This window comes from Ciconia boyciana, chromosome 7 (genome assembly GCF_034638445.1).
Source record: "Ciconia boyciana chromosome 7, ASM3463844v1, whole genome shotgun sequence".
Lineage (NCBI taxonomy): Eukaryota > Metazoa > Chordata > Aves > Ciconiiformes > Ciconiidae > Ciconia > Ciconia boyciana.
The window spans coordinates 32360334-32382118 of NC_132940.1; the positions used below are offsets into that span (position 1 = coordinate 32360334).

Sequence of the window (21785 nt, forward strand, 5' to 3'; positions counted from 1 at the left end):
ATCTTCTTGTCACAGTCATGAGGCAGTTGATGTTTTCTTGCTGCTGCTTTTGGGTGGGGAATCTGCACAGGGAGAAATGAGTTGAAGTTGTTTGTCTTGCCTTTCTTTAGAAACCTCTGTCTCTCCATACTTGTTCCACTTCAGTCTTTGTCAAAAGCCTTTTGTAAAATCCTGCAGTGATTGCTGTTTCTGGTGCTTGTAAAGAAGAGGAGCAAAATGCAGACTTAAGTGGCAAGGCTGGGAGAAATGGGGTGGTAGGCAGAACCCTTCCTGGTATGGAAGGGTTCCTGCGCTCGGCAGAGCAGCGTATGCATGCAAGTGGGCTGAGCTCAACAATGAGACCTGCTTGAGAAGAACTTTCCAGCATTTTGTCTTTTCATGCAATTTGAACATTGTGTTTCTATATAATGGATTCTGAGAGGTTTGTGATCAGAACAAGGAGGTTGGAAGATAAGATGGTCTGTTTGGGGAGAGGCTGGATGTGCTGCAGGCTGTTGTGTAGGTAGCATAGTGCATTGAAACAGGTCAGTGATAATGAATGAACTGCAGACTAGCCTTCAGTTCCTCCTTCTTGACAGTTCAACATAAGTTTTGATTCCTATTTAAGCCTTTTTTACTTTTTCATTGTGTTTTGGCCATTTTATAATGCATGTTTTCACTAATCCTTTGCATATCTTGATTAAAAAGAAATTATACTGGACAAAATAAATCTTGTCTGTTTTCCTCTCAAATATATTCAGCCTCAAAGAAATGCAAAATAATGAACCTAGAGAGGACCAGCTGTTGCTTATGTTAAAACAAACTCATTTTGCTTCCTATCAGATTCTTTGAATCTTTTATTTGGATTTGCATAGAGGCATGCATACTGACATCTGCTTCACATGTATTAGAAATCCTTTAGTGACTTTGTCCTGGCGAGCTTTTCATGTTGTCATCTTGCAAGGCTTTAAACAAAGGGTTTGACTGAATTTCATGTTTCATTCAATGTGGTGTTTTGCTTCCATGTGGGATGTGCCAGCATAGCAAATACAACTCTTCTGTGCTTTGGGGGAGAGTGTGCAGCCTTGTAAGAATACTTGTTTGAATGGAAAACCACAGGATTAGACACGGGAAGTTTTGTTTAATAGCTCAACAGGAAGGTGAGAATTTCCTGGACTTTCAGAGGAGGTGTTTGAAATGTCTTTGAACAGGCATCTTATGGGTATTGGGAGATACAGCTGTGATCTACTAGAATAAGAAGCAGCACACGGTGGAACCACAGCCAGTCAAACTGTGCTGCAAACACAGGTCTTTAATGTATATTTCCTGAAATCATTATTTTTTTTCTTTCAAGTAAAAAAAAATCAGTTTTAGTTTTTAAAATTGCTGTTCTGCTTTCATGGCATGTCTAGCATACTATAAGCATTGGTCTGATTAGGAGAAAAGATATATTTTGAGAAACTGCTAAACACAGTAGGCTTCTGTGTCCAGGACTCTCCTGACAATTTATACCAAACAACATGTGTGTTTTCTTTTACTGTTTTATCAGATTACAGCTCACTACCTTGCAATATTTTTCTTGTTTCTCTAAACAGGAGCATGAGAAAAGGTGCTGGAGTGTTGACTTTAACTTGATGGACCCAAAGCTATTGGCTTCAGGCTCTGATGATGCCAAAGGTATTAGTCTTTTTTAGTCTCTGTGCCGAAGACTTACACTCTGCATATTCCCTTTGAGGAACAAAAATGCGGTATTTCAAGTAGCTGATTCCTCAGCTGCCTTCAATATTGTAGTTGACATGGTAATGTGTCAAGATATTACTGAGAAGGAGAGGCTTTGTTTGAATTAAGATTTCTTGGTGCGATGTTCACATTTTTTGGGTAATATGCTCTCTAGCATTTTCCGGGACACTAAACAAAGCAAAATGTTTTAACATTAGTTAAGCTTGTTGAGTTAAAGCCTTAGGGCCTTCCAAAAGAACAGCATGTATTTATATTTCGGAAATGAGGTTGTCGGTGAAAAAGCAGAAGTTAAAAATCCCTGCTGCTGTTTTACCTGTAGCTCGGAATGTTAAAGACTATGCACAATGAGAAGCTTACTGCTTTCGCAATGTGCAGTGTGTTTCTCGGAGCTTAACAGAGTCAGATGGTGGACTGAATGAGTGTGCTGGGAGCAACTCAGCTTTCCATGCTCTGGGGTCCATCTGACAAAGGGCTTTTGGAGAGAACCCTTAAGACAAGCCCTTTCCCAACATCCTGGTAGAAAAATGTTCCTCTTCTTAGAAGAAATAGGAAACTTCTAAAGAAAAGGATAGCACTGAGTGATATGTAGTAGTCTTCATCCTTAATGAACAAGATTTTATCTGTAATATGTTTACAATATCAAATTAGGGTTATTAAGCAGCAAGAGGTTTAGAGTTCCTTTCATAGTCCGTGGGGATCACCTCTCCCAGATGGGCTTGATACAGCTCTGGACAGAGCTCTTCATGATTTGCTTTGAAATGATAAATTAATTTTTCATAAACATTAAACCTTGCAAGCTGCTTCCCCCTCTAAAATGCTTTTAAATTCTGTTTCAAAAGAAAGCTGTATTAGTGTTCCTCAATTGCATTTTGCAGTCTTAATGTAGCTGGTAATTCCATTTACAAAATGCAGCTTTAATTATTATTTTATACTTAAGGTCAGTTTTAAATGTTCTTGATGCACTTCCCTCCCCTTTTTGGTGGAAGTCAAGAGTGTTTTCTGTGTGTTTAAATGCAGTGGGAGTGAACATTCACCTTATTATCAACCTCTTCATCACATTGCTCCCCACTCATGCTATGCATTTGAAAAAGCTTACCTGCTGGGTAGACATGCATTTATTAGCATGTTAAGTTGTCCAGTTTTGCAAAGCCAGCTGCAAGCAGAGCTCCTGTCTCTAGTTTAACAGTTAACTTCAGTAATAGTTTCTAAAAGTGTAGTGTTTCCTTAGAAATTACTGTAATAAAGTCGGCAGAGCTACATAACTTGCGTTTCAATTCACAAAGGTCTTTTAAAGGTGTATTGGGGTTTTGGTGAATAAAACTGGGCTGGAACATTTTATCCTTTATGTCCACCATGGTTTGCCTGTGATTTGCATATGTAACAAGCCCATTAGAGACAAATGGAGTCCTGTGTGGAAGTGGTTGAAATAAGCACAGATTTTGGAAGTCTTCAAGATACAGAGCAAATGTCCAAATTAATGTTATAGTGTCCACCTTCCACTCCAGTGGTCACATTGAAAGGGTTAAATGTGAGGAAAAGGTAACACCTATGATGAGTTCTCTTAACTCAAACCTGCATAACTTAAATTTTTGTCTTTCTGCTTATCATGTTCAGGAGTGTTTGGTTGAGTTCTGGACAGCTTTGGGTACATATAATACACATTTTGCCAGCTACAGCGTCTGGTGGGAAATCCAAGTTCTATGTACCCTTCCTGTCCTCTTTTACTTCTCTGCTTGTGTGAGGCCACACTGGGCTTTCTAACAAGAAATCTGAATGCTGATAGATATTGGTGTGACCAGAGCGATTGGAGCTAATCTCACCGCACTTCTCTGGAAAGCACGAGTATAACGTTTTCCTGTCCAGTGAGCAGGACAAGCCAGCAAAAAAGTGACAGCTTTGCCAGTTCTTCCCACTTGCCTGCATATCTGCCTGTCTATCCTTGGTCTTTTCAAGTTGGAAGCTAATTTTTAAAGCACTTGGTATGCTCAGTGGGCATGTATTGGGGAGGAGCTTTTAGATGAAAAATCCTAGCATCAGTGTTTCACAGTTTTCTCTGCCAGGGCTCAGGCACAGCAAAGGGGGTGCTAACGAATGGAGAGCTATTAGGGATAAATTATTTTGATACAATTAGAAACAGCATCCTTGGGCCTCGGGTCCTGCATTGTCCTCTTCGTTAGATGAAGATAATCCAGGATGCTTATTTGTGGAAGATCTTTCTACTTTAATAGTAGATAATGAGAGCATAAGAGCATTATTGTATTTGAAGTAACTACTGTGTGTATGAAAGACCTCACTTTTATCTACAGTTGTCATGCCCTTCCCTTTTAAAGGGGCAAAGGTAGTTGTGTATGTCTATAGGAACCTGACTGTGTACACTAACTAGACAGCAGTGAGCAAAATTAAAGTGTTTACTTGTGCTACAAGCAGCTTGGGGGAATGGTACAGTCTTAATTTCAGTTCTTTTATGCACATAATAATGGCAGGAGCTATGATTCTCATGTAAGTAAGAAAGGGTGAATTTCTGCTATTGGAGGAGAAGAGATTATTTAATCTTGTGAAGGCAAAATGATGTGATCAAAGTGCCAGGGTAGGGCTGGAGCTAGTGCACTTAGCTAATGACTTACAGCTGCTTCTCAACCCATCATCCCTGTTTGTTCTGGATTGGGAATGTAGTTTAAAGGCCATGGTAGAGTTAGCAGATGAGATAGAGCAAAATATTATGTGATGCCATGTGGGTAGAATTTAAGTCTCCACTGGGGTAGAGGCCTGTTTTGGAGTAATCAAGCATTTGATCTCTGCTCTGGGGTTGTTTTAGAAGCTTTCTGAAGCTCAAGGAGATACAAGCAGTACTGACAAATTCGTCTGAAGGAAGAGTCCTGGTTTTACGTCCTTTCTGTAAGCTGTAGTCCCTTTACTATCCCCTGGCTCAAAATGGAGAGGTGGAGCAGAACAGTAGCACCTGATTGCTCTGAGCTGTAGCAAGATGTTACTTTCCTCCTTGCCATGAGACAACAAAATGCAAGCATCTGTTTTATTATGTCTAAGGAAAGTAATTTCCATGCTGCCTTGGTAAGTGAGAACACTGGTACCAGTCCTACAGCTAACTTTTTTTACAGTGCCCCTGAATTCAGAGGTGCAATACAGATTTGCAGAGTTGGCTTCATAAAAAAGAAGCATGGCCTTCTAGAGAGGGAACTAGCCTGAGAACTGCAGATCAGAGTTTGCTCCTCAGCTTTGTTGAGGACTTCCAGAGGATTGTTCGGGGTTTCATTTTCAGTGATACTTCGCTCCATCAGCTTCTGCTGACTTTAACTGGAGGTATAGGTGTTTATTGCTCTTAAAATATCAGGTTGAACTTTCATTTTGCTCATTGTCCTGGCTGAAGGAAGTTTGATAATTTCCTGGAGATTTGTAGGGTTGTTGGATTCCATTGGGAATACCTCGAAAGGTCAAGAAATGTTGGTAGTTAAAATACCAACCAAAATATCTATCTATCTGTGTCTTATGCAAGGAGGAATACCCTGCAGTCATTGCCTGCTAACAGTCATCAGTTTATATCATCCTCCTGACCTGCACAAGGCAGTGGATCAAAATTTTTGCCTAGCAGGACAATTCAGCAGCTTCCTTCCTTTCTAAGGGATTCCTCAAAATCTGTTCAAACGAGTTTTCTGGTGGCAGTATCCTATTCCTGGTTTACAGCTTTTTCGGAGTGACAGCAGCCTCTCAATCACATGACCAGATAAGAGTTTCAAGAATGACGGGCTGAATGAAATATTCTTACTATCTGTATACCAACTGTGTACATCGACACCTTCAGCTACTGCATTACAGGCTTCTGCCTCTTTTAGTCAGTGTTTAGACATGGAACTGGTGTATAGAAAATTAACTTATAAACTCACACATTTGGTGTAAAGTTCCAACCAAATAAACAATATCTTAAAGACCTAAACATTTTAAACTGAAAAAGCTGTTCTGGAGGCATCTTCTTACTTGTTTGGTGAGGGGTAGACATTTGGCCACCTAGAGATGTCTTTCAGCAGCTGCAAAATTAAGATACATATGCTTTGACATCATGTGTTTTAGAAATAGTCAATCTCGGATGGTTGCTTGTCTCATCAACACAATTCTAGGTGTTATCAAGACATCTGTATGTTGTATAATTACTGCCTCGACCTCAGCAAAATTGCTGAAAGCTACAGCAAATAAACTCTACCCTTATGAACTATGCTTTATTAACCTGTCAGTTCTTTTTAAAAAATAATGGGCAGTTCCAGGTAAAACTTGTCATGTTTCATTACGTGTTATGTTGCATATATCCTTTTTTATGGCACTGACTAAGATATAATTGGAGCCCAGCATATCCCACAGCAGTTAGATCACAGAAATTGCAGACTCTAATCTGTGTCTGTCAGTTGTAACAAATATTATGATGGCTTTGAACATGCAGGTTGACTCTTTACCAGATTAAATGGCTCCACTTACGACCTGAAAACTTGAATGAAAAAAGGAGCCAACTTGAAACTGAGCCCTCAATTAGCTTTTGCTCCAAAACTGAGACCAGATGGCCATTTGTTTATTAGAGGTGGTCTCAAGGAGAGACTTGGCTGCTTTGAATGCAACTTTAAATATTGATACCCGGTTGGAAGGCTTCAAGACAAGCCTTTGTGGTTTTAGTACTAGATTTGGGCAGAACATCGCTCTGAACTGTGAGATCGTGTAACCTCCCTGCACGCCTCAATTTGAAGCAATGTTGTCTGCCAACAGTGTCCTCTTGTAATCATGGTAGTATTTGCTTCCTATACCATCTCATACATAAACCTGATGTCCTCTACTGCCACTGCAACTTAGACTATACATCTCCTAGTGTCTGTTCATTAAAGCAAAATGCTAATGTTTTATTACTTTGCAAAATTGTCTTTCCTGGCTCCATTTCCCTCCCTGCCCCCAAGCACAAAACACGATGGAGGAGGTATATCATCCAGTCTCACCTGGGAGAAGAGAGCATCTTAAGCCATGCTTGCAAAGCTGTTGGTTTCATTTGGAAATGTAGCTATATGTTTAGGATGAATATTATAGCTCTGGTAAATGAGAATGGATTTTATTTCTGAAAACCAACAGGGTGGGTGCTGTTTTCATTGAATTTTACATAATGCTTATATGCAAATACAGTATGTATCACTGTTTGTATTTCTGGTGTGTGTGTGTGTGTGCTGCTTTATAATGGTTCCAGGCAGCTGTCAGATACCCACACAGTGCAGTACTTAAAATGATTCCTTAGTGAGCTCTGAGCAGTTATGTATTTCCTTCATCCTTGAAGCAGTTCTCCTAGGCATGGTGAGAAATAGTGCAATCTTGTTGCTTTTTCATTGCTTACCATACTATTAAAAAGTAGGTGCACTAGAATGAACCTGCTAGTGTTCCTCCTTTTCCTTGACTATCTAAAACATCCTAGAGTAATCCACGTGGAAGCCTTGCTGCTGCTTTGAAGCTCCTGGGAAAGACTGACCAAGAGGTGATACACAGGGGTCCTCAGAGGGTGGGGGACACACACCATAAGGCTGCTTACCTCATTTATTGGCCACAGTGAGTAACAAGATTCCTGTTCTTTCGCCATTTTTGCTCACTTCACCTCCAAAGTGAGCTTTCTGTAAAAAGACAGCAGAGGACCCATTGGCCACAGATCTGAAGAAGCCCAGGCAGCGTGTGGCAGCTGTTTAGGGGATTAAGACTTCATGTAGCTCCTGTGTGATCAAACACTGGCTTCAGCTTGCTCTGCTTCCTGCCTCAGCATGCTGATCATGATACTCAAGTACAGCACAACCCACTCATCAAGAAAAGGGAGAAGGGAGAACATTTAAGTCTTATTTAAGTCTGCCTTACAGGCATCAATGGGTCTTGATGCCAGTGTGCTGCCCCTTCACCTGGACTGAGGGCAAAGTGTTTCATCTGTAGCTTTTAATAGGAAGGTTGGCTACATGGGGAGCACCTGGCACTCTTCATCTTTAAGGTTAAATGGTACATGAAGTGTTTGGAGAGGGTGGGGAAGGCTGTATTTTGAAAAGCCGCTGGTGTTTTCTGTTGGTTGTCCTGTGAAATGCTGAAGTGAGTACTTGGGAGAAGAGCTCATTCTGTACCACAAAGCTTAATCAATGTTCACACGGTAGTCTTGTAGAACAGTAGAGTTCCTTGTAGCGAGGAAATATATCATCACAGGAAGCCAGCATACTGATTTCTTTCCTGTCTGTGCCAGTTTCTCAAGAATAAAACAAGTTGTTCTCACTCACTGTGCTCAAGCATACAATTAGGTATATTTATTCTGTGCAAAGCAATTCTGCTGTGGAGTATAGAGTTCTTGCATCCCAAGTAAGGGATAAGGAACAAAAAGGATGCAAGCCTTCCTGCTCTTGGTTATATGAATCTGTGGTCCAGTAGCCTTAAATGCTGAGATTCTAACATGTGGTTAGTCACCTGCTCTGATGTTCTCAGCCATGCAGGATGTGGACTTTCAGTGTGTCCTGTGTGTATGGAGGTGGGCAGGATATTTACAGTGCGCACCTGAGAGTGTTCTCAAGCTTACCAACCATCAGCAGCAACTGACCCTTTATAATCACTAACATCTTGGCAACTGAGGCTTTTCAAAATCTTATTTATGAAATAATGAGATTTTGTGCCTTTCTAATGAGGTTGATTTTTTGTTGTTGTTGTTTGTTTACTCATTTCTCTCTTTCTGTTTCTCTAGTGAAGCTGTGGTCTACCAACTTGGACAACTCAGTAGCAAGCATCGAGGCCAAGGCTAATGTGTGTTGTGTCAAATTCAGCCCCTCTTCTAGGTATCACCTAGCTTTTGGCTGTGCAGGTAGGTACAAGGGGTTTTGGGCAAAGAGTTTCTTCCTTCCTTTGTTTCTTATTCTCCCCAAAGATGCGAGGTTGGCTGCTGTGCCCAGGACTGAGGTATCTTTGCAGTTAAAATGTCTCTGAGTAAGACTTTTCAAGCGTGCAGTCACCCAGAAGACATGATACCCGAGTGTCAACTTCATCCTGCAGCCTGACTTTTTAATTTGGATGTCTCTATCAGAGATAAAAGCTCATGAAAGCAAGTCATCTAGTATGTTTATTGAGATCACTAAGGCAACCAGGCAAAGCTCAGCTTTGAGAGTCTCATAGCAAAGTTAATGTGTTAACATGGTGATAGTTGTTCTTTCTGATTTATAGCATTGCTCTGTAAATACTATAAAGCCATACTGTCAATTTTAACTGGTTTTACCTGAGGCGTGCTGTAAAACAGTGGCTCTGCGTGTTTCGCATAGCTGCAACTACAGTCCCTGTGGGTGGGCTCGTACTTTCCTAGGTTGGGCAAAGCATTGCTGTTAATGGGGTTTTTTGGGTTTTTGGGGGGTTTTTTTGACTTAGTCAATGGGGAAGGCACGATGAGCCTTTTATTCACGTCGGTTAAATAGTTCTTAGTGATAATACAAAGATTTGAGAGCAGAGCAGGTGTCGCTTTGGGAGGAAACTGTATCGTGCTATGCATGCAGGAACCGAAACTCAGAGGTACCTATAAATGTTTAACCAACTCTGCATTTTCTTTCTCCTTGGGGAGTTTTAATGCACTTGTAACTAGGTGTTCTGACAACACTTGCTATCTCTGGACTTCAGGAGAGAAGTTGATCATTCTTGCAACCACTGGTTTGCCATGTCATTTAGGTGTTCCCATTTCCAGGCTCGTTCTACTTATTGTGACTCTAAGGAGGAAAAAATAAATTTGCATTTTGATACACTACAAAAAATGGATTCAAGTTGAAGTGTAAAATATTGACTTGTTTGACAGGCATCTCACTGAAGTTTAGTGAATTACATGCAAGAATAGAATTGAATTACAATACCTACTAGCAGCATTTGAATGAAAGGGGCTATCTGTGAAAGGCTCTAGGGAAAGATGAGTGCACCAGCTCCTAATGGATCAGCTGCTGATTAAAATAGATACCTAAAAGCACCACGAAACAGAATTCTTCCTGATAAATCAGTAACTGGGATTCCTTTCCACCTGAAAGGCAGAGCGGGGAATAAGGCACAGATAAATCTATGAAAGCTTTCGGAGCTGTAGGGCACGTGGGATGGAACAGATAGGAGTGTTTCTCTCCCCATACTCACATCTAACAAACTGTGATGGGCTCATCTTCAACAAGTGTGTTTGGGAAAAAAGCATTATCAAGCACTAGGAGTTATATGGAGGTTTTAAATGACTACATGTGCATTTTTATGATTTAGAGAATGCTGAGGGGTAAAATGGTATTTGTACTGGGGAAGAAGGCGTAGGAGGGAGACAAGATGAAGTTTTAAAAGTGTTTACATCTGCTTGCTTGGTAATTGAGTCTCTAAATAAAAATTAAAATGGGTATTTAACTATGATTGCTGAAACAATTACATGGAGTAATTGAACTGATGGGAATGACTTCCCTCAAAGGAATTCTAATTGATCTTTCAGCCATAAATACATGTGAAAAAATGGCATATGAAATTCAAAGAAATACTGGGGTCTTGAAAGATGTTATTTCTGAACTCTGAACCTAAAAGAAATCAGAGCAAAGATATGAGTTAGTGTCTACTTTTGTACTCCATATAGTCAAACAGTCCTGTTTCATGTGTTATGATGGAGACAAAGGTTTTTCCTCCTCCATCAGTTTCTGCAGGTCTTGTTTACTAATTTCATTTAGTCTAAGGAAAAAGCAATCTAACTTGTAAATAGTGTGATTTGTCACGTGGGCTATAAAATTGACAAAGGAAGAGTCAAAGCTGGTTTCCTTGAGTAGTAGTAACAAAAAAAAGGGTGGATTGGGCACACTGACTTGGCTATTCCTGTTTGCCCCTCAGTAGGAATAAAGATGAACGATGCAAAACATTGAACACTAATTCAGTGACCAGTGTAGTGAGCAATTTTAGAAAGCTGTCCTAGCTCTGCCTTGGCTTGTTCACATGCTCAGAGGATTTTCAGTTTTGAAAATGGTTTCAATTACTTATTCAGTGACTTAGTCAATGGTAAAAGAGCCAAGACTTCTTAGCATTGCATGCCCAACACAGTTTTGTACAGTATTTAGGCAGAAGTGCTGCTCCCATATATACTCTCTTGTTTTGTTTGATATGATGGAACTTAATGCTATGTATGTGCATATATATATATTTATAGTTTAAGACTTGAGGAGACAAGCAGTTGATGAAATGTTTGGGGGGGAAGTATTGGTACTTAATATTTGAGATATAAAAGGAGGAAGTAAATTGATTTAATATACCATTATTAAATTACTAGACATACATGTTTCAGTTCCCCCTTCTCTGTATGCAGAATAGCTTGCAAGCTAGCATGCCTTGCTTTAGCACTGCAATTTTGACTCCAAGTCTAAATTTTTTCAGTGTTAATATTTTGAAATTATTAATTTTTTTCAATTTCATTTCTTGTTTTTATTTTCTCTTGAGGGTCTTTCTGAACCATTCATACAGCTGAAACACCTTTTCATAAGGTCTTGTTCTTTCATGCCTTGCTTAATGAAACATTTTCCTCTACCCTTGACAAATGCATCTTGCCCATTTGCCTCCGTCTTTTAGAAACACCTCTTTGAAGTGGGTTTTCCTAATCAGATGCTTCAACTAGATCAGCATCTTTTTGAATCTCTGTGCTGGTTCCTCCTTTACATTTTCCACAGAAATAGAATGGCTATCTTAAGGTCCTTTCTACCCGTCTCCAGTTTATGTATCCCTTCTCATTTGTTAGTAAAATCTTGACTGTTGGCTGGCTTCTGCCAGTGATGCTAATATTGTACATGGGTAAAATATTCAGAGGTACCTTAGTGCTTTCTCTCACTTTCTCCAATTTTAGAAGAACTCCCTTTTACAGAAAAATAGGAAGGAAGATACTTAAGTCCAACAGAGATCTAACAACATGTGGCATGAACTGTGAGCTGATGCAGCAGCCTGTTGAAGTGTTCTCATTGCCCTTTTGTTCCCTGTGTGCCTTTACCTGCTGAGGACCTCCAGTCCTCAAACCAGGGGCTCTTTGGGGTGGGGTCACTTCTGCATGTCCAGTGCTGAGGGTGATGGCAGCTTGACCTTCATCTGGGTCCCTGAGCCATACTGCAGTGTAGGTAGCCACAGTCACGTACCCACAGCTTCAGGGCTCTGTAAGTAATCCTGAACCAGAGATCTTGGTTTTAAAAAAGCATTTCCACCTGCACCCAGTTTGCATGCTGTATTGTCAAATAAAAAGTGAACTGAAGGACTGTGGTGATGGATTTTGAAGCAAGGCCAGGCTGTAAACCCTGTGGCACAGTCAGTGAAATGGGGGTTATTGCTCCAGCAGCTTTGGCTGTGATTTTTTCTCCCTGATGAGACTATGGTGACTCTGCTAGACTGCTCACTGCTGTTAGTATCGTACTGCTCCTCCTTCAGGGATAACATCCTTTTCCCCTTGTGCCGAGTTCCTCTGCAGGTCCCTGCCCATCACTGGCAGCAGCAGGAGAACATGAAGTGACTGCCTTGAATGATGCCTCCTGAAAAGGACATGATGCGGGTTGGAATTGGGATTTTATGTGGATTTCTTGGTCAAACCCTCTGTGCTTCAGTATACCTGTTGGTAAACATGAGTACTGATCATAGGAGTTGCTGTGACACTTTTAGATGTAGCTATGGTCAAAAGTGTTGTTAGATTGTGTATCTCTGTGGATCACTTTCCTTTAGTAGAGAGTACTGTGTTGGCTTCAGATGTCATAGAAAACCATGCTTTAGTTACCACTATAGAAGCAAATCCCAGGATTACCATCTAATATGGATGATACATATGTTTCTTTCCTGGGCTCTTCACTCTGAAAGCTTTTAGATGACCAAAAGATCATTTTGGTAGCTTAAAACAGAACAAATGAGCAATAAACTGGAAATAGAGCCTATACAAGAGAGGAATGGGTATTTGGTTTGGGAAATAATTCTCTTAAAACCAGACAGGCACTTCAGGTGAGAGGGAAACTAGCGCATCTGGCTGCAGCCTGATAAAATCTGTTGCAGTGGAGAGGGCACATAAAGAAGAAAAGATCTCTTTGTCTGTTACTTTAATAAAATATTCTATTTGCATGCTTACTGAGTTGAAACAGTGGGCAGTATAAACTGTAATCACTGCCAAATACAAAATCAGGTAATTTTGTGGTCTTTTCCTCTCTTTAAAAATAGATAGGGGTTTTATCCTGAAATTAGCTATATAAATCATGACTGAAGTTATTGTTCTGCCTCAGCAAGAGCACTGATGCCCTCAACCTATATATTTTCTAGCAGTACCATTTCCCTGCTTTAAAAAAAAAAAGGCTGAAAATGCATGCAGTTTGCAGCTTGAATGTCCAAGTTGTGCAGTCTGGGTGAGATCAGACTGTCCGCTAACTCTAGTGAGCTAAGTGTAGCTATTGATAGCAATGCTTTATTCCCAGCATGCTGTAATACTGTCAGCAGCTAGCACTGACCTTTTATTTTCCATATATTATGCAGAGATCATGTCATCAAAGCTTCATATTCCTGAGTTCTTACACTAGATGCGTCATTCTCTCGCATGCTATATTTTTTTCCCTGTAGGACTCACAAATCTAGCAGGTTGGATAGGGGGATGAGAGGGATTCCTCAGGGCTGCAGAGATGCAGGACAGACTACCAGCTCTCCAGGAGCTTCACAAAATAAGTGGAAGCAGCGGACAAATACAGATGGACAGAGGAGAGCAACAGGACAGCTGCAACGTGGTTAGAGCTTCAGGTTTTGCTGGATTAGTTTTAACCTTGATCAGGTCTCCAAACTGCTTCGCTTCATTGTCAGAAACTCTTGACAGCGTGGGTTCAGATAAAGTGATCAGGGAAGGGAAAACACGGGGCAGTACTGATTTGTTGGTTTTACTACTTACAGCCTCAGAGTTTGAGACTACTTGCACTGGGGATACCATACTCCCTCCTAAACATTTCCAATTTTGCTTTTCCATCTTTTCCTTCATACTGGCAATTGTGTGGCCAAAACTGAAGTGCCTTTTTTCTGGATTGGCTCATGCTCTGGTCATAGAGCACCAGTGCCGGCCCCAGACAGGCTTTTGGCAGCCTGAATTGAGATCAGCGTTAGCTACCGAGGGGCAAATCCTCATTGGACATGAGGTCTCCCAGTCCTGAGGTTTCTCCCCTTTCTTGCCCACTCTCTCTTCTCTTTATTCCCTTCCCTGCTTTACAGTGACGCTGAGCAAAAGTACTGCCCAAGAAAGTGCTTTTCCTTCAAAGATGGTTTTGCCCTTCCCCAGCAGGTTTTGCATACTTTTTAAAGATCTGCCATGTGCACCATTTTCAGCATTACAGAATGGCATTGTACTCTGGCTTTGAAAGCTGATGCCTTTCTTTCATTGTTGAATGTCCACAAAACTAACGATACTGTTCCACAGCATGTAGCATGCTGAAGGACTCCTGTTGCTAAGTCAACAGCTTTGTTTTCGTTTGCAACTATTTACCCACACCTTAAGATCTCCACATTGCCCTGATGCACTTACAGTTCAAGGTCACATGTGGCTTCTTTATCAGCATCGTTCAATTTTGCTAATATACCTGGTGTCCAAGCAAGACAACTTTGGAGACCATCCTTGTCCAGTGAAATATTGATTTTTCTGCTGCAGTAACTGGAGCAGTGATTTCTCTTTTCCAGACATCTCTCTGTAGAGCTAGCCTTTCATGCTGCCTCAGATCTGGGTGACTTGCCTGCCTTGTCACTCAGCTCAGAAGAATGATGTGATATTAATGACCAAGAAGGCGGTGTGCCTTTTTGGAAGAGAATTGTTTTCCAGCGAAAGCAAGGTCTTACCTTAATAGATTCTCATGGGTAAGTACTCTGCTTCATTGAAAGCCTGCAGTGACTCAGAAAGAATCTATTTGTGCAAATATATGACACGTTTAGGGTGGAGTTAGGCAGCTTCTTTGGGCTTAAGCTACAAGGTTACCTTTAGCATACAAATTGAGTGCTGTATTCAAAGGCACAGTCAAAGGTTAGACATTTGTTTCAAGCCTGTGGAAAAGTTCACAGCAGTGCTCAAAATTCAGCCTTTATGAAAGCAGTATGGCATGCAGCAGTCCAGGGCTTGCCTGTTACTTTTATTGGACTTTACCTGCAGAGTGTCTTTTCTTTTTTTGTGGGTATTCAATAATCTTCCTCTAGTCCATGATCTCTGAGGCTGTTGGCAGGGGAAGTAGGGGATGAGGTCCATGTTTTGGAAGTGCACACTTGTCGCCTTATAATTTAAACTCATTCCAGAATTCATTGCAGAGGTTTCGTTTGTAACCTTTGAACGCATCTACAGCACTTCAATCAGTTGAGGGTCATTTGGAGGAATCTGTATTTTTGGCCAATGTGGTTGTAATCATATTTCTGTCCTGACTACTTATTGGGGGGAAAGCACTGAGCTTAGTGGGATTTGTTTAGGTTAGAACACCATCTTGAAGGTTTGACTTAAGTTATCCCTTTTCTTGGATGCTGGGATGTAACTGAAAGTGAAGTATCAAGCCATACCTTCTGCTGTTCTGGTGAAGACAATCTTTCTGGCACTGGCAGGTAGATCACATTCTGCTTCTGCTCAGGACTGACAAGCAGAACTGCAGCTATGCCATGTTATTTAAGCCTACGATGTTTGCAGTTAAGCTGACTTGCCTATATCTGCACATTGGAGATGCTACCAGGTCAGCCAGGCACTGCACAGTGTTGTCCTGCCTTGCTGCCGCTGCTTCCTAGGAAATCATGAAAGGACACACAAAGCACTTATAGGTGTGCAGGACAAGTTGTATATGCAAATTTCACATAAGCTTCAGAGTTTAAAAGCTTATGTAACTTTTTTACTTGCACAGAAAAAGTAGTCTCTGACTTGTGTTGGATAAAGCATTTGCAATGAATAGTGAGTAACAATATAAAGACCTATTAGGAGTTTCCAAACTTTATCCCAGAGGTCGTCACACTTCACTAACAAGTGAATGAATAAAATGAAATTGAGAAGCTCCATTTGATTCTCTGGAGAAAAAGATAAATCTGTTGTTAGCAGAAATGAGTGTGCTAATTGTTTGCTTAAATATTATTTTCCTGAACATTTTGTCTTCCGACTGGTGTAGAAGTCATTTAGTCAATGTTACAAAATTCAAATTAAAATTGAAATGAGCCTTGAAATTCAGGAACAGAGTTAGACAACTCCAAGATTCATCTTTTCCTCAGGATGCCAAATTACTCTTGTTACTAGCTGTTGCTGTATGCCTTAGAGTTCAATCCTTGCAGCTTTGGAAACCGCCAAGGCTGGAAGTTTTTCTGGTAGCTCATTTAAAGGAATTACTCATTGGAATAACATTGTCTGTAATGGCTTCCTGTGTTTTCTCCTGTTCAGACTGCTGCATAGATTAACCATTCCAGCCTTTTATTTGGGTACTGTGCACATTTAGACTTTTATAACATACACTACGTTTTCCATACAAACTGGTGAAGATTGTCACATTGCATAGGAAAATCTATAACCTGCAAATGCAGTGTGGGCTCTCATCTCAAAGGCTTTGTTTGATAGTATCTGAGCATCCAAGCATTGCATATGTTTTTTAAGAGGAGAATTTTTGAACAGTTGGGCTAGGTTGAGAGGAATTAATCTAAAGATGCCCTCTTAGCCATTTGAATCTCAAGAAGATAAAAAGTAAGACTGTAGATGTGTGTGCAAATCCAGTTCCCTTTCATGTCACTTATTTCGTTGCCTAGCTAGTGTGCACTTTGCCTCTTCTACATTGCATACTTGTGTATCATTGCGTATTTTCCCATGCTTATTTCCTTGTCTGCATAATCCCAACACATACCTTTGGGGTTTTGGTTTAAGTATTCTTTAACTAATTAAGCATTCTTTATCTAAGCTTGAATATTAGTGATTGTGATGCTGTATTTAATATCCATCATCTCTTCCAGTGGAGTCTGCTTTGAGGGCAGTTTAGGGGATGAATCAGATCACCATCTCCAGAACCTAGTAAAAGAAGGCTTATATCTCCTCAGGCTAGTGAAGCAAAATGTAGTTCTGGGCCAAAATTGGGTTTGACTGATAATTTCACAAACTTGGTCCTCAGCTGCATATTGTACTGTATATGGCAGCAGCCTGCCCTTTTCCTAGAGATCGTTTCACTGCTCTGAAGCCTGTTTGGTTCTTTTTGTATGATGCTTGCTGATATGACAAAAACCCTAAATCTGTTGCTTCATAAACGTAGTCCTAAAATCTTGGGGAGGATGTTCCTTTTCTTATCTACCTTTCTTAATGTCTTAAGCCCTTATCTACATGATCTTGACATCTTGGAGCCTGTGGTCCCTGGGAGTCTGGCTGTACTGCCCTTTCCCTCCATCACAGCTCCATGACCTGCACAACTTCGAGTCATTCAAGAACCAGAGCTGACATGGGCTTGCAGTAAGAACAAATACTGTGTGCAATAAGTATCTTGAATCAGGAGAGATCTGTTTGGTGAATGATGTAGTACTTCAGGCTTTAAAAGGTGTACCCAACAGTCATTGTACAAATAAGACTCCTGGTGCTCATGTGAGAAGTTTCAGATCTTCAGAGATGTAGTCCATTTAGACAGCATGGGTTGAAGCACCTTTTACTATAAAATGACTGTTCTTCACATGTTCTAGGTGTCTTAACTCATTTTGGACATTGGCCTGCATGCACTAGTGCATATAGAGTTGTACATGTTACGTAGTTAAGGAGAAAAGTTGGATTAAGAGTCTGAATAGTACATAATTCTTTTTTCTCTTTCAGACATAAAGAATTCTCTGAAAAGCTGCAGGTTGTTACTACTCTTATCTTCATTTTGTAACATTGGTAAATCTTCCTTATGTCTACTGAATATTTTGTTTCTCCAACAGTCTGATAGAAGGCAATCTTTGAATTGCACAAAACCCAGCTATCCCTTACTCCTGTGAGAAATCTACGTAGTTCTTTAAAACCATAAAGGTCAAAGTTTCAAAGGAGTTCTAGAGAAATCTGTTTTCCTTCCCTGTCCCATCAGAGCCCTTTTCTCAACTGATTAAGATCTCTAATGTTTTATGTCTCCTCCTTCTCCCCTTAATATGAGACAAGTTATTTAGGGTGGAGGTTTTATGGGCTACTGTGTCAAAAGCTTTAGACAAGTCAGTAAAAAATGTTCCCAGTGTGTAAAGACTATTATCCATAACCTGGCAAATGTCATCTGTAACTTCAAGCCATAGGGAATCTGTCAAATACAAAGGTAAAAAACCCAGTTGGTGGTTCCCATCAAAGCTGCTGTTTCCGTCATCTTTTCAGCAGAGAGAGATATAGATCTTTAGTGAAATGCTAGTGTTGATATACATTTTAAAAATGTACATTTCGTGTTAGAGATTAAAATCACTGGCTGAAGCAGTGTATAGTCTTCCCTGCAGAGCTCTGTCAAAATATTTCAAGTGCTAACCCGAAACCCTCTGCTGTCACATCCCTGAGTCTTTCCTTGGTAGAAGGAAAGGTAGGAGGTGCTTATTGTGCTGTTGGTTTTGCCAGAGATTAAACTGAGGCTACCAGATGTGTTTAACCTCAGCTCTCTTTAATTCAGTTTTCATGGAGTGGACCTTTATCATGTCGCTTCCTTTATCATCTAGTCTTCTAAACAGAACACTGTTAGGCGTTTTTCTCCTTCTTAAAGCTGTGCGCTTCCTTAGTTTGAATGAAAACCTGGGCTGGATTTGTGTTGATTCCCTAAATATGATTTTTTGGAGGCTGGATTTGTATTGGATTCCCTAAATATGATTTTTGGAGGCTGTTGTGCATCATCTGTATTGCAGTGTAGGAAAATGAGATTGAGTTGTCATCCCCAAATACCCATGCGCCTTTCTCTGCTTTAGAAACTTCCTTTCATCTCCTCACTAACATCACAGGCTCTGTGGCTTCCTCACTTGAAAGGTGGATGTGTTTTTAAGATTTTGCCACCAGCAAAATAAATCACACAGACCTTGCTTAATCTTGTATACACTTCAGAGCATGCTATAAGGGAAGAGCACTTGGGGGAGGCTTTGACCTGCAGGGAAAATATTTATTGAATGCTTTTCCAAAGTTCAGGGTGGCTGTTGAATTTTTGACACCTATGAAGACAGGGTGTGCGGGAGCTCCCTGGGAGTCTGGTGCAAGTGTTTGAGACCACTTGTCTAGACAGAACTCCAATAGCAAACGTGAATGAAGTACCGCATCCCAAATCATCTCGGGCACACATATGAAATACAAAATAAGGTCATTGTTCCAGCTTGCTGCTGTGGACCAGAGCGTTGCTTCTAGAAGAGATTGCTGAGATTCCCCCAGGGCAACAGAAAATGGCTATTCAGAGAAAAACTGTTCCTTTACCGCAAAGGGAACTCCAGGTAAAAAGAGGAGGAAAAAGCAAATGCATCAAATGGGTAATTTTGTCTTAGTTATAGAAACAAAGTACTTGCAGTTTCTGCTGGAAGAGAAAATGGTGAATACAAAGCTATATCCAGCAAACACTTTAATGTGCTTGTAGCGATGGCTGTCGGGATAAAATTTTCTTGTTTTATTGTTTTGGGGGGTTTTTTGTTTGTTTGTTTATTTTAAAGGAAGGTATATACACGGAAAAATTAAAAAAACACCAGTTAGCTTTGCCTGTGCTGCAGTGTTCTACAGGGAGATGTTGGGGTGAAATGGATTTATTTCTGCTCTTTCCTCCTCATGTGACTTGTGATGCTGCAAGTGGAAAACAGCACACTGCATTCTTCAACAAAATGTTCCAAATAGTTTCGTCTGTCAAAGGTTCTTTGCTTCAGGCTATATCAAACCCATTTTTAATCCTCTTCCTTACAGTAAGGGAAATGGCTTGTAAAGAGGGCACTGATGTCAGCTCACTGCTGTCGATATTATCTAATTTCTTCTTCAGAAAATTCTTGTGTTAATTTTTGGTGCAGGGCTTTGCTTGAATTCAAGTCCCCTTTGTTTCCCGTCCCTAATGCGTTGTCACCTTTTCTCTTTTCCCAGACCATCTATTTCCTTTATGTAGTGGAAACTATCACACTGTCTTCTCTCCCTGAAATGGCTTGTGATAGGCCAAAGCCTGTGCTGATCATATCCCATCCTGGCATTACTCTGTCAAGTGAAATAAATATCTTTATAGTGTTTCATTGGCTGAAAGGCTTCCTCACCGTTCTCTGTCAAATGCCCAAATGCCACCCTGCATTTCTATTGCTATAATAAAGACCCTTTTTTTTTTCTCTACATGCTCTGTTCTGCCCTGGAAGACCCAGGATTGAAAATAGTGTTTTTTCTTTTTTTGTGGTCCCTGCATGAAGATTCACCTGTCTTGTTGAGTTGAATTATTCCCAAAGATGGAGTGTTCAACTGTCCTATGTCCCCAGTCTTCTCTCCAGAGCAAGACCTTTATACGGATGTTCAAACTCCAGTCTGCCTCTCTGCCATAGGGGAGATTAAATCTCCACCCTAAACTTTTAGAACAAAGCCACCTCAGTCACATGAAGATCTCTAAGCGCTGTTGTTTGGTAGTACAGGCTTGGCAACAAAGTTCAGCAGTTCTCCATTTTCTTTTTTTACCACTAAGGAAAAAAAAAGAAATTAAAGGAAAACTAAGGTTGTATGGCACTGCCTCATGCCACCCCAATCATGTGGGATTAGGTAGACAAAACCTGAAAGGTCTGAGAAGCCAGAAACTTGTGCAGCAAAACACAGCCTAAACTTTAATGCTGTAATGCTGAGAGGTGGGCTAATGCCTCTCCTTTCTCATGTCAATAGCAAATAGCTTAAGCAAATTTGGATTTAAAAAAATTTCTCCCTAATCCTTTGACATGAGAGTACTTTTCAAGGCAGCTAAGACAAGGTAAGAGTTTACAGAATCTCTGTCTTTGGAAAAGCTCAGAGCTTGACTGAGTAGGACCCTTGAATACAATTATTTAACTTGGAAGTTGAATCCAACTTTGCAGTTGTCCCTTCTTTGAGTGGGAAGTCAGACTGGCTGGATTCCAGAGGTCCCTTCCGACCTGTGTTACTCTACAACTTTCAGGGCCCTTGAGCAAAAATAGATTTCAAACTGCACTCTGTGCAGGATTAAGTTTCAGTTTGGGCTTCCTCATAATTAAATTCTGAGTTGTCTTTGGACCAGCCTTTGATATTGCTGCCTTTGTAGGAAGGCTGTTTCCTGGTGTGGAGGTATGTAGAAGATCCACTGGAGAGGTTCTGCTTCCTTATTAATAGCTTTTCAGTAAGTCTCTACGTAAGTATGAGCTTGTTAGATGGCTTTGAGGTCAAGAGAGTCCTGAGGCTTTTGTAGGTCTCCTCTCAAATTAAAGGAAATCTTTTTTAAAGCGTTTCATCTTCAAGGTTTGGGTTCTGATAGCAGCTGTCTGTCTTTTCAGGTTTTTGAGGAAGAGCAGCACTTGTTTACCTGGCCTTTGTTCAGGTTTCTGTAAGGACCAAGGCATCTAATGTTCCAAGTTGTCTTCAGTGTACTGCAATACAGTACACTGTAGTATAGTGTACTACTGTTGATTTGAGTTTATTTTTAAATCAGGATGTTGTCCCTCTTTATCTCCTTCCTCTTTCTCCTCACAAATAGAAGAAGAAAAGTTTTTAACAGTGAAAACTGAGGCTGCATGTGAGCCTCCTGATTCTGTTTCCACTTTTGGTCTAGCCAAAGGCTTTACCTCTGAGGATGCAAGCTTCCTTTTTATAGCAAGAAATCACACCAAGCCTGGATGAAAGAGACATTTGGTTAAACCCATCTTGATGCTGAATTTCTGTTCCACTGCTTGTTTGTCTATGTTCAACAAAACTTCATTAAGGTGGTTTGCCCTCTCCTTCATGGCATGCCACTTAAGGGAATAACAACATGTACTCTTTCCTTTCACCCAGAGACACTTGAAACACAAGTTTTGGTTTGAACCACTGGGCTCTGGACACTTGAAGGCATAAGGATATGATTATATTTTCCTGCTAAACAAGTTGCCTAGATACAATTCCAGGTAGCTTTGAAGGCTTCATTCTGGCC

The 21785-nt window shown here is 40.6% G+C and overlaps 1 protein-coding gene across 4 annotated transcripts in view; it reads left to right on the forward strand.

Annotated features, from left to right (window-relative positions):
- Window positions 1-21785, forward strand: part of COP1 (COP1 E3 ubiquitin ligase) — a 129847-nt gene that overhangs the window by 64508 nt on the left and 43554 nt on the right. For all 4 annotated transcript variants that reach the window (XR_012043363.1, XM_072867326.1, XM_072867327.1 and 1 more), the window contains 2 exons: window positions 1575-1656; window positions 8459-8575. Coding sequence is in view for 3 of the 4 variants with exons in the window: in XM_072867326.1 (XP_072723427.1) it covers window positions 1575-1656; window positions 8459-8575 (199 nt within the window). In the remaining variant the exon portion in view is untranslated. The remainder of the gene's footprint in view (window positions 1-1574; window positions 1657-8458; window positions 8576-21785) is intronic.